Below are 12444 nucleotides of genomic sequence, written 5' to 3'. Positions count from 1 at the left end.
CGAATATTTTACTATAAGAATTACCAAACAAAGAAGTTGATTGCTTTTATATCTCACCAGTCACCACACCATATAGATGACATCAGTTACTCTAACCTAAAACTAAAAGTATAAAAGAATCTAAACACTAGTCAAATGTCTTTTTTTTTTTTTTTACTTGCATTTAGTTTCCATGCTCCTCCAAATAGTGCCAAAGCCTATCTCACTTGACCAAATCCAAAAGAAACCGACTGATTTGAATGTTATCTTTTGAGCAAAAGACAAGTACTCTGACCAAGGAGTAATATTGGCAAAACTCAAATGATACCTCAGAATCATTAGTTTGATTATAACACTAGTATCTGTATGACCACTTGTGGCCTAAAGTAGCCAAATATATCCAAGGTATCAAAACAACGAACTAGTAAAAGAAACTAACTTGGCTGGACCACATAAATGAATAAATCAACCAAAAATTGAAGAAGAAAAAAAGTACTCACAAAACTCAAGAATCTTATTCTTCATATATATTTCTAAAAAAGGGGTGGTTCAAAATTGAGCATTGTTAAAGCCAAAACATCTCATTCTTCAGAATCTGCAGCGGCCGCGCTTGCAGCGCTCAGATCCACAGACAAGTCGAGATCCTGAAATTTCGATTAAAATTTTCAATAATCCACATTTCATTGATATAAAACCATGAAATATTTATATGATAATCCTTTGATAGAATAGAAGAAAAAAAAAAAAAAAAAAAAAAAAAAACCCCCATCAATTAGTTACCTTCCCAGTTATCTTGCTGTACAAGGCAATGACATCCTTCACTGTGGTCTCGAAGTGTGTGGTTCCATCATAACTCTGCCAACAACAAAAAAAAACAATATAAAAGGTATAACCTAATACTGTTTTAATTAGTGTGTTAACTTATTAATTAATTATTGATTACAGTGGATATGAAACAATTGTCATCATCGTCGAGGTTAGTCGGTTCGAATCTGTCGTAAGTATCGAAGAAGATCTCATCGACGGGTCCGAGGAGATCGATCCCAGGCTTCAATTCGGTCTGAGGGTCATCGGTCTCAGCCTCAGTCAACACGAACGCGATGTGCTTCCCTTTCGGGGCAATGTTGTGAGAATAGGAACAACAAAACAAGTACCTAAAGATAGAAATTTCACATATTGTAGTGGCATTAGAAATTTGACATGAAAATTCTATATGAGCATTTTTTAGAAGCCAGAAAGAAATAGAAAAAAAGTGACACTAACATATCTGATTTGCGACCGAGTTGCTTTTGAGGCAGGATGACTTGAGCCGAGTGAGAGTCGTGGGTGTTGGGGATCGGGTGGCTCATTATACATATCGCACGTGCAACTTTTCCGATTTTCTTAACCTAATTCAAACACCAAAAAAAAGTTATATTTTTAAAGTAAATGATACATTGCTTGCACGTCAAAGTTTGTGTTTCGGAACCAAGATTTGATGGTTCCATTTTTTGGTATTTCCGGGGGTGAATGGAAATGCGGACAAAATTTCTACAAAGCCAGTTTGAAAATTTCACCTGAATCATTGAGTTTTTTTTAATCAATAGTTTTCAAGATTTTTCGGAAGAATTTTATTTTTTTACTGAAATTTCAGAGATCTTCTACAACAAAACTTATAAATCAACGGGGATTTTTCTAAGATTTTCGGAGCTAATTTGAATTGAGTCCTTTTATTGGTTACCTTTTCGGGGAGATAGGAAGGATCACAGACGACTTTTTTGCAACGAGCGGTTTCCCCTTCTGATGTCACTCCAAACGCCTTTCCGTTCTCATCAAACTCTACCTGATTTTTTTTATCCAACCCCGAAAATTCAAGTTCAGAATCAGGGGATTTATTTTGCGATTCTCTTTAAAGGTACAAACAAAAACAAAAGAAAAAGAAACCTTGCATTCTGGCTTGTTAAGCATGTAAGTGCCACCGTAGACAGCACTAAGCCGAGCAAACCCCTGATAACTTGTTCAACAAGAAAGCTTTATGAAAAAACATAAATATAAAAAGATGAATTTTTCTTTTTAAAGTTTTTATTACAAGACATGCCTGAGGAAGCTCTCCTAGCCCATAATGGGGATAGATATAAGGTGACCCTCCTTGAAATCGCGCTAAAGACTCTGCATATAACTGTTTTTTTCCCACCGAAATAAAGCGCGCAATTTGTTACACAAGAAAAATTAAAAAATAAAGGAAAATACATAAATATATACATAACGGAAAGAAAAAAACGAAAGAAAATTTTTACCTTAACCCTCTTGACAAAATCCAAAGCGGGCTCGTCTAAGTAGGCATCATCACGGTAGAGCGCCAGAGCGTGTCCTATGAAATCGACAGTGTTGTCGTCTAGTCCGTATTTCCTATAATTTCATAATTATATTTATTAGCAATTATTTATTACTCTCATTTCATGGACTCGTAATAATGAAAAAGAAAGAAAGCAAGAAAAGAAAGGGAAATACGAAATAAGTTGTCGCGCGGTGACTTTATTGAGATCCAAGCCTTCTTGAGATTTTGGGTCGTTCTCTTCGTAGTCCTGCACGTAAATGAAGAACTTGCGAGCACGGCGCTTCTCAAACAAACCCATAAGAGGAGACTTCAGCGCCTCCACATCATTCGCCGGAACTTTATGGATCTGAAAAATAAATTATAAGTTGAAAAAAAAAATTGAGTTAAATTTGTAAACTAAAAATAATGATATGTCAAAAAATCGATCACGGACCTTCCCTTTGTTGAACACGAAGCTACCATCGACTGCCTTGAAATTCAGATACTTTGTGACGTCAGTGTGAATCAGGACGCGGATGAGAGCCCCGTTGGCCATCATGAACTAATTACAATACAATAAATTAAAATAAAAAAAAAAGAATTATAATTAATTTGTACCTAAGTTTCCCTTTATTCATTGATGATGTACCTTCGGAATCATGTCGACGTTGTAGTCTTTGCTTGACCCTAAAGTCTCCGGAGGCTTCTCACCGTCTCTAAATCTCTTCCAAAGCTGATATATAAAACGGTATGTGTGTGAATTATGTATATAATATACTGTATACATACATATATATATATATATATATATTATATGTCATATCCGAGCACAGATAATATTATATGTTGTTCATCAGCATCGTTGTTTATAAAAGACTCTTGATTCTTGCTAAGCATATAATTATAATTCTTTCTAAGAACATATCGGTTCTAGTACGGATTGATTTAATAGACTAACAGACTAATTCTACACCGGCATGATTTATATTCTAGTTCTAGCTGTGATACTATGATAATCAAAGGTACCGTTATAACTACGAGCCTACTTGTATATATATATAGAGAGAGAGAGAGAGGGAGAGAGAGATACCTGATTGAGGTTAAGTGAAGTGGATTCTCCTCCGTAGTAGTCATTTCTATCCATATGAAGCACCTATTAGTTAACAAGTGCAATTGATTAAGAGAATGATTAATTATTAATTATTATTGGAATAAAAAAAATGGAATGGAAAATTCACTTTGAGACCGTCGACGGAGAGAAGGCCGCTGAGGATACATTCCTTGAGGCCAGTGCCGAGTACTACGACGTCGTATTGCTCATCCATCTTTTGATTTGGGTTCTTCTGTTCTATTTTCTTATTTTCTATCTATCTCGAGAAAAGAGAAGAATATATGGAGAGACCTTATATATGTTAGTGTTGATTACATTGATTACTGCGAAATTAGTGCGAAGGGAAAGTTATATAAGATGACTGATTATATCTGTTATTGGCGTGCCTTGCGCTTCGGTTAAGACCGTTACGTGTCTGCAAGTACGACAACTCCTCCTATCCACTATTTCTCAATCTCTCTTTAAACCTTTATTTGTTTGTTTTTTTATTTTTTTTTTGTTTGATATTTTGGCGCTTATTATACTCATTTTCTGAGCAAGCCACCACAGAATATATATTTTTAATGAACTTTAGTACCTAAATAACTTGAAAATTATATTCACTATATTAATTTTTCATTTTAATTTAAAGCATACTCTTTATTAAAAAAAAAAAAAAAAAAAAAAAAAAAAAAAAAAAAACTAGGCATATCTCAAGCCCAAAGCTCTACTTAAAACATCAAAAACCTTGTTCCTCATTCATCTATTAATTCAACAATATAACAACTTTTCCTATATATCATATTTATTTTGGCACACAGATAATTTTTTTTTTAACCGTCTTCGAGTTAACTCGATTAAAATCCACAAAGCCCTACATAAACAATCATATTATTGCAACAATCTATGAAGCACTAATTGAGACTACTCCACTGACACCAATTGTTGCGTCGAGGGAGAATTATGGTCCAAAAGCTTGCCCTTACCATTACACTCCTTGGGGTTGCTTTGGCCAATAAATAATTAACTTCTTTTATAACATATTATATTATTTATTTACTTATGAATACAAAATAATTTGTAAACTCAAGTAAATACTAGGTGTTGAGGGTATTATGTGACATTTAAATAATAGGTGCAGTGTCTGCATTTTTGTATTTAGAGTTTCACTGAACATCCTATTAATAGCTCTTTCCCTACTATTCTAGTTTTTAGACCTGCAAGGCATGAAGAAGACATCGCAACAATCCAATTATATTTTACATTCAACTTTATTATAGGGTGGGTTGAAGATGACTTTAAACAATAATTATAGTTGATTATAATGTAGACATAAATAGTCGCATTAGTCTATATATATAGTTCTACACTCTTCGTTTTTATATAATATAATCTTGTAGTTCTCTTAACGAAAAAGTTTTCATTTTTTCCTTATTCATTAGATTAATTTGATATACATCAATAGTATAAATTAATAGATTTAAACTAAATGATTTAAATATACATTACAAAAGTTGATAAAACTGTTGTAATAAAAATATAAATATGGCACTAAATAATATTATTATAAAATTAGTAATATTAAAATAAAATAACGTAAAAAATAGGGAATAAGGTAAGATACAATTTAAGTGAATAATTTCAAATGTATATAACTCTACGTCGTAAGTCATAATCGTAAAGTTTAAGGGTAAAATTTATGTACTAAATAAATAAAGTAACCATGGATTTGCCTAGAAATGACATTGTGTGGGGGACTCTGTAGTTGAACTGATACCATTTATTAGCTAGATAATTTTTATACTCTTTTATTTTCCAAGAAGTCACTATTTCATTATAACGTATGACACGGATATAGACCAGTACGAAAATGTGATAATTGGATGCAATGGATTAGGTTTATCTTGGTTCAAAATTCTGATGCACCTAAAAAAAGAAGGATTTACGATCGTGGGTTTCCTTGAGACACGCTTTTATCTTATAAAAAAAGTTATTCACTGTTAATGCGATTTCTCGGATAACATTTACGGGACACGCGTCGGGGTGCGAGCTTGCGACGTGTCTCGATATTTTGTTGTCAGGGTCACGTTTCCTCGACTCTCAAGAGGATTTGTGTTTTTTGAGGAACGAGTAGGGTGAATGGGGGGTGTGTGGGGGTGTGACCGTGCTCTTCGTGAGCTGCCTACGTACCCGCTTTGCGGGATCAGGTCATGACGTAGTTCAGGGCGAGTGTGTTTGCTATGTGAGTGGATTCTTGGATTTTTGTTTTTCTTTCTCCCGTCGAGAGGTGGCTCTCGGTCTTTGTTTATGATCCGGGATAATTTTGAAGTTGGGAGAGTATTTGGCTTAGAGAATTCTGGGGTTGAGAGAATATTTTGAGTCGAGAGAATGACTTGAGAGTCGAGAGAATGACTTGAGAGTGAATTGAGTTTTGAGTTGAGAATGAATGAACTATTTATAGGAAAAAAACGGTGCTTGGCGCTTGGCGCTTGGCGCTTGCGCTTGGCGCTTGTCGCTTGCGCTTGGTGCTTGCTCTTGGCGCTTGGCGCTTGCTCTTGGCGCTTGGCGCTTGCTCTTGGTGCTTGGCGCTTGGCGCTTGGTGCTTGTCGCTTGCGCTTGGTGCTTGTCGCTTGGCGCTTGTCGCTTGGCGCTTGTCGCTTGGCGCTTGGCGCTGGCGCTTGGCGCTTGCGCTTGGCGCTTGCGCTTGGCGCTTGTCGCTTGGCGCTTGGTGCTTGTCGCTTGCGCTTGGCGCTTGTCGCTTGCGCTTGGTGCTTGTCGCTTGGCGCTTGGCGCTTGCTCTTGGCGCTTGGCGCTTGCTCTTGGTGCTTTGCGCTTGGCGCTTGGCGCTTGCGCTTGGCGCTTGTCGCTTGCGCTTGGCGCTTGGCGCTTGGTTTTAGTCATGCGTATTTTTAGCATTTGACTAAATTGTCCTTTTATATTGTAACGTCGTTTTTGCAATTGAGGCGTCGTTTTTACCATAAGGAAAAGACGGCCTAACATTAACCCCCCAGTTTCGTGTGCGACTTGTCGTGCGGGAAATTTAATTGTCTGGATGTAGTTTTTCCTTGTCTTTTTGGCAATGGCCTTGGTGGGTGGTCGTCTGAACTTTGAGCCCGTCGTTGATTTCGGAGCCATAGGGGCTATTAGCGACTTGATCCCGGGAATCAGGCGACCCTAATCCACGGGGGTTGGGATTTTCGGAGCCACGGAGGCCTTAAGCGACTCGATCACGGGGATCGAACGACCCTAAACCGCGGGGGTCGAGCTCGCCTGGAGGTCGAGCCTGGCTTGGAGGTCGACCTTGGCTGGAGGTCGAGGCTGACTGAAGGTCGAGCTTGACTGGAGGTCGAGGTTGATTGGAGGTCGAGGCTGACTGAAGGTCGAGCCTGACTGGAGGTCGATGCTGACTGGAAGTCGAGGCTGACTGGAGGTCGAGCCTGACTGGAAGTCGAGGCTGACTGGGAGTCGAGCCTGACTGGCTGACTGGAGGTCGAGGCTGACTGAAGGTCGAGCCTGACTGGAGGTCGAGGCTGACTGGAAGTCGAGGCTGACTGGAAGTCGAGGCTGACTGGAGGTCGAGCCTGACTGGAAGTCGAGGCTGACTGGGAGTCGAGGCTGACGGGAAGTCGAGCCTGACTGGCTGACTGGAGGTCGAGCCTGACTAGAAGTCTAGGCTGACTGGAAGTCGAGGCTGACTGGAAGTCGAGGCTGACTGGAGGTCGAGCCTGACTGGAAGTCGAGGCTGACTGGGAGTCGAGCCTGACTGACTGACTAGAGGTCGAGGCTGACTGAAGGTCGAGCCTGACTGGAAGTCGAGGCTGACTGGAAGTCGAGGCTGACTGGAAGTCGAGGCTGACTGGAGGTCGAGCCTGACTGGAAGTCGAGGCTGACTGGGAGTCGAGCCTGACTGGCTGACTGGAGGTCGAGCCTGACTAGAAGTCTAGGCTGACTGGAAGTCGAGGCTGACTGGAAGTCGAGGCTGACTGGGAGTCGAGCCTGACTGGAAGTCGAGCCTGACTGGAAGTCGAGGCTGACTGGGAGTCGAGCCTGACTGGCTGACTGGAGTCGAGCCTGACTGGCTGACTAGAGGTCGAGCCTGACTGAAGGTCGAGCCTGACTAGAAGTCTAGGCTGACTGGAAGTCGAGGCTGACTGGAAGTCGAGGCTGACTGGGAGTCGAGCCTGACTGGAAGTCGAGCCTGACTGGAAGTCGAGGCTGACTGGGAGTCGAGCCTGACTGGCTGACTGGAGTCGAGCCTGACTGGCTGACTAGAGGTCGAGCCTGACTGAAGGTCGAGCCTGACTGGAAGTCGAGGCTGACTGGAGGTCGAGCCTGACTGGAAGTCGAGGCTGACTGGGAGTCGAGCCTGACTGGCTGACTAGAGGTCGAGGCTGACTGAAGGTCGAGCCTGACTGGAAGTCGAGGCTGACTGGAAGTCGAGGCTGACTGGAGGTCGAGCCTGACTGGAAGTCGAGGCTGACTGGGAGTCGAGCCTGACTGGCTGACTGGAGGTCGAGCCTGACTGGAAGTCGAGGCTGACTGGAAGTCGAGGCTGACTGGAGGTCGAGGCTGACTGGAAGTCGAGGCTGACTGGAGGTCGAGGCTGACTGGAAGTCGAGGCTGACTGGGAGTCGAGCCTGACTGGCTGACTAGAGGTCGAGCCTGACTGAAGGTCGAGCCTGACTGGAAGTCGAGGCTGACTGGAAGTCGAGGCTGACTGGAGGTCGAGCCTGACTGGAAGTCGAGGCTGACTGGGAGTCGAGCCTGACTGGCTGACTGGAGGTCGAACCTGACTGGAGGTCGAGGCTGACTGGAAGTTGAGGCTGACTGGAGGTCGAGCCTGACTGGAAGTCGAGGCTGACTGAAAATCGAGGCTAGGCTGATTGGAGGTTGAGCCTGACTGGAAGTCGAGGCTGACTGGGAGTCGAGTCGGACTGGCTGACTGGAGGTCGAGCCTGACTAGAAGTCTAGGCTGACTGGAAGTCGAGGCTGACTGGAAGTCGAGGCTGACTGGAAGTCGAGGCTGACTGGGAGTCGAGCCTGACTGGCTGACTAGAGGTCGAGGCTGACTGAAGGTCGAGCCTGACTGGAAGTCGAGGCTGACTGGAAGTCGAGGCTGACTGGAGGTCGAGCCTGACTGGAAGTCGAGGCTGACTGGGAGTCGAGCCTGACTGGCTGACTAGAGGTCGAGGCTGACTGAAGGTCGAGCCTGACTGGAAGTCGAGGCTGACTGGAAGTCGAGGTTGACTGGAGGTCGAGCCTGACTGTAAGTCGAGGCTGACTGGGAGTCGAGCCTGACTGGCTGACTAGAGGTCGAGGCTGACTGAAGGTCGAGCCTGACTGGAAGTCGAGGCTGACTGGAGGTCGAGCCTGACTGGAAGTCGAGGCTGACTGGGAGTCGAGCCTGACTGGCTGACTAGAGGTCGAACCTGTCTGGAGGTCGAGGCTGACTGGAAGTTGAGGCTGACTGGAGGTCGAGCCTGACTGGAAGTCGAGGCTGACTGAAAGTCGAGGCTAGGCTGACTGGAGGTCGAGCCTGACTGGAAGTCGAGGCTGACTGAAAGTCGAGGCTAGGCTGACTGGAGGTCGAGCCTGACTGGAAGTCGAGGCTGACTGGGAGTCGAGCCGGACTGGCTGACTGGAGGTCGACCTTGACCTGCGAGGCTGACGAGGTTAGAGGTCGGCTCTGGGCGCCAGGATGGGAGGTCCCCTTAGGGGCGAGCCCGACTTGTCTTAATCCCGGGCTCTACTCTTTGGGTCGGGGTCGTTGCGACCACCCGTCCTGTGTCCCCAACTTTCTGGCTTGTTGGCATGTCTGACGGGGAGCGGGTTCTCAGGGGAGGTGTTCCCACGTAGTTCGTGGATTACGCCCCTCTCCGGGGAGATTAGGGTCGTGTTATCTCTCATTGTCGGTTTAGACGGTGCCTACGGTCTTCGTCCCTGCCCTCTCGCATGTGCACGTCGACGCGGCGGGGCGAGTCGAATTGGTGTAAGTCGCCGTCGTCTGCCACTTCTTCACTGCCTACGAGGTGGGCGAAAGCCGACCGCCAGGACGCGTTGGTGTACGCAATAGAGTCTGCGCGAAAGTCTTGGGGGAGTGGGTTTTCGTGAGGGCAAGTCTTGTCGTGCGTCTTCTCTCGTTAGACGCCTGGTCGAGAGGCGCAATGTGTGGTGGAGTTGGATCGGTCGGGATCGGTCCCGTTGCCGCTCGGGGGTTCGCCGGGGGGTGGGGATTCTGTGGAATCTCTCATCGAGCGTTTAGCTGTTGCCTTTGGTCTTGGTCACGGCGGGTCCCGGGTCTCGGGTTATGGATGCGTCTTAGTGGCGCGAACCTTCGAGTATTGCCGCTAGCCGCCATGTCCTCTTCGTGGCCTCGGCAATCGAAGGTGGACGGACGTGACCGATCCGTCCTAGCCCCGACGAAGGAGCGAGAGCTTTGTGAGGCGGGCGGGTGGTTTCGTGGCCTTGGCTCGACCATCGCTCGGCTAGCCTGACGGCGTCGGTGATGGTCATGAACTCCTCGTGCTCCTTCGAGGTGGTTGTGGCCGATGTCCTGAATGCTCGGATCGGGGACGTCATCGCTTTCTCCTTGAAGGGGTTCGGGTGCTTCGCCTTCGGGGTTGTCGTCGGGGATTTGCTCCGAGTCTTCAATTCCGGTCCCAACGGGATATACTCTGGTATGTCTCGCTCGTCGAAGACGTCGTTGATGAGGGTGTCTTAGCCTCCGAGTCCCGCGACAACGCCGGCTAGACGAAAGATACTCGTCTCGATTCGCTCCATTCTTGCGTCTCGGTCGCCTTGAACGAGTGCGGGGGGAGATTCCTCTCGGGGGGCGTCGTTCTCTTGGGCTTGGCGAGCTCGGGCCCGAGTGTTGAATGCGATGCTTCCCGCCGGAGGGGCGCCGCCCTCGAAGATAGCTAGGTGGCTAGCCATTTGTTGTACGTGAGTTTTGTGGTCTTTCGTGGAGGAAGTGAGTTTGCCGGTGGAGAGCTCGTGGCTGTTCTCGAGATCCCCTCCTTCTAGCGCCAAAATGTTAATGCGATTTCTTGGATAACATTTACGGGACACGCGTCGGGGTGCGAGCTTGCGACGTGTCTCGATATTTTGTTGTCAGGGTCACGTTTCCTCGACTCTCAAGAGGATTTGTGTTTTTTGAGGAACGAGTAGGGTGAATGGGGGGTGTGTGAGGGGTGTGACCGTGCTCTTCGTGAGCTGCCTACGTACCCGCTTTGCGGGATCAGGTCATGACGTAGTTCAGGGCGAGTGTGTTTGTTATGTGAGTGGATTCTTGGATTTTTGTTTTTCTTTCTCCCGTCGAGAGGTGGCTCTCGGTCTTTGTTTATGATCCGGGATAATTTTGAAGTTGGGAGAGTATTTGGCTTAGAGAATTCTGGGGTTGAGAGAATATTTTGAGTCGAGAGAATGACTTGAGAGTCGAGAGAATGACTTGAGAGTGAATTGAGTTTTGAGTTGAGAATGAATGAACTATTTATAGGAAAAAAACGGTGCTTGGCGCTTGGCGCTTGGCGCTTGCGCTTGGCGCTTGTCGCTTGCGCTTGGTGCTTGCTCTTGGCGCTTGGCACTTGCTCTTGGCGCTTGGCGCTTGCTCTTGGTGCTTGGCGCTTGGCGCTTGGTGCTTGTCGCTTGCGCTTGGTGCTTGTCGCTTGGCGATTGTCGCTTGGCGCTTGTCGCTTGGCGCTTGGCGCTTGCGCTTGGCGCTTGCGCTTGGCGCTTGCGCTTGGCGCTTGTCGCTTGGCGCTTGGTGCTTGTCGCTTGCGCTTGGCGCTTGTCGCTTGCGCTTGGTGCTTGTCGCTTGGCGCTTGGCGCTTGGCGCTTGCTCTTGGCGCTTGGCGCTTGCTCTTGGTGCTTTGCGCTTGGCGCTTGGCGCTTGCGCTTGGCGCTTGTCGCTTGCGCTTGGCGCTTGGCGCTTGGTTTTAGTCATGCGTATTTTTAGCATTTGACTAAATTGTCCTTTTATATTGTAACGTCGTTTTTGCAATTGAGGCGTCGTTTTTACCATAAGGAAAAGACGGCCTAACATTCACCTTGTTAGCGGGAATCGAACCAGAGAAGAGGAGGAGAGTAGGAGACGTTTTGCCGTATGCGGCGCATTGCTAATTACTTTCGATGTCGATAATGAGTTTGATATGTTGCGTCGTTTCAAGGTATGACCAAAGTTCGAAAAAATCTTAAACTTACGGGTTATTAAGTTATATAGCCACACGGTTATAGTGAATTGAGATATAGCCCACCTTTCGTTAATTTTTTATAAATAGCCAAGTTAACTTATTAACAGATTAATAAAATACTTATTTAATCCAGCCAAACATGTAAAAAAAGGTAGTTAATAGGCTGCCACGTATGCAAGTTGGCTATTTACAAAGTATTTAACAAAGGTTGGTTAATTTACAATTCCTATAGTTTAGGTGGCTTACGTAGCCAATTTTTTGTAAACTTATTCTTTTGGGGTATTCACAAAAGACTTGTGTTGTGATTTGTTTGTTTACCACCTAAGTTAATAGTAGATTCATAGTCCACTACCAAACCTAATCACAAAGCATATTATTATAATATTATTTTTAGTGTAAGATATAATGTAATACTTAGAGCAAAAAATATATTTAGTGTAAAAATTACACCAAATTTAGTGTCTCCATTGGGATACTCTAAGGCTAGTGCCGAGTACTACGGCGTTGTATTGTTCATCCATTGCTTTTGAGTTTTGATTTAGGTATTGTATTTCTATCTATCTCTAGAAGAGAGAAGAATATATATGGAGAAAACTTATATATATATTAAACTTATATTTATTTATTTATAAAAAACTCATATATATTAATGTTGACTACATTAATTAGTGCGAAATTAATGGGAATGGAAGGTTATATAAGAATAAGATGAGTGATAATACCTACATAACCTACAAATAATATTCTGCACGTGCGACAACTCCTCCTTTTCTCACTTTCTCCTCGGGCTTTATTTTTTTTTTAATTATTTTTGTTTGACATTTTGGAGTTTAATACTCATTTTCTGAGCAAGCCACCACAGATTTTGTAGTATTTTAGTTCTTTTAACA

General features: G+C 44.7%; 1 protein-coding gene across 1 annotated transcript; it reads right to left on the bottom strand.

Moving 5' to 3' along the window:
• Positions 1–345: 345 nt before the first annotated feature.
• On the bottom strand, positions 346–3600 carry LOC149399373 (guanosine nucleotide diphosphate dissociation inhibitor At5g09550-like). Its single transcript, XM_089611983.1, has 13 exons — positions 3514–3600; positions 3366–3428; positions 2925–3008; positions 2730–2837; positions 2470–2642; positions 2256–2367; positions 2057–2137; positions 1903–1965; positions 1700–1801; positions 1243–1367; positions 923–1133; positions 760–834; positions 346–623 (listed from the first exon to the last, which is right to left on the bottom strand). Exons 1-13 carry the CDS (start codon positions 3598–3600, stop codon positions 561–563), a joined length of 1347 nt encoding a protein of 448 aa, XP_089468109.1. The 3' UTR covers positions 346–560.
• Positions 3601–12444: the final 8844 nt, after the last annotated feature.

This window comes from Urtica dioica, chromosome 4 (assembly GCF_054948205.1).
Source record: "Urtica dioica subsp. dioica isolate 48M chromosome 4, U.dioica_male_clone48M_v1_H2, whole genome shotgun sequence".
NCBI lineage: Eukaryota > Viridiplantae > Streptophyta > Magnoliopsida > Rosales > Urticaceae > Urtica > Urtica dioica.
The sequence above is the reverse complement of the archived record's forward strand: the minus strand, read 5'-3'. Positions and strand labels throughout refer to the sequence as shown.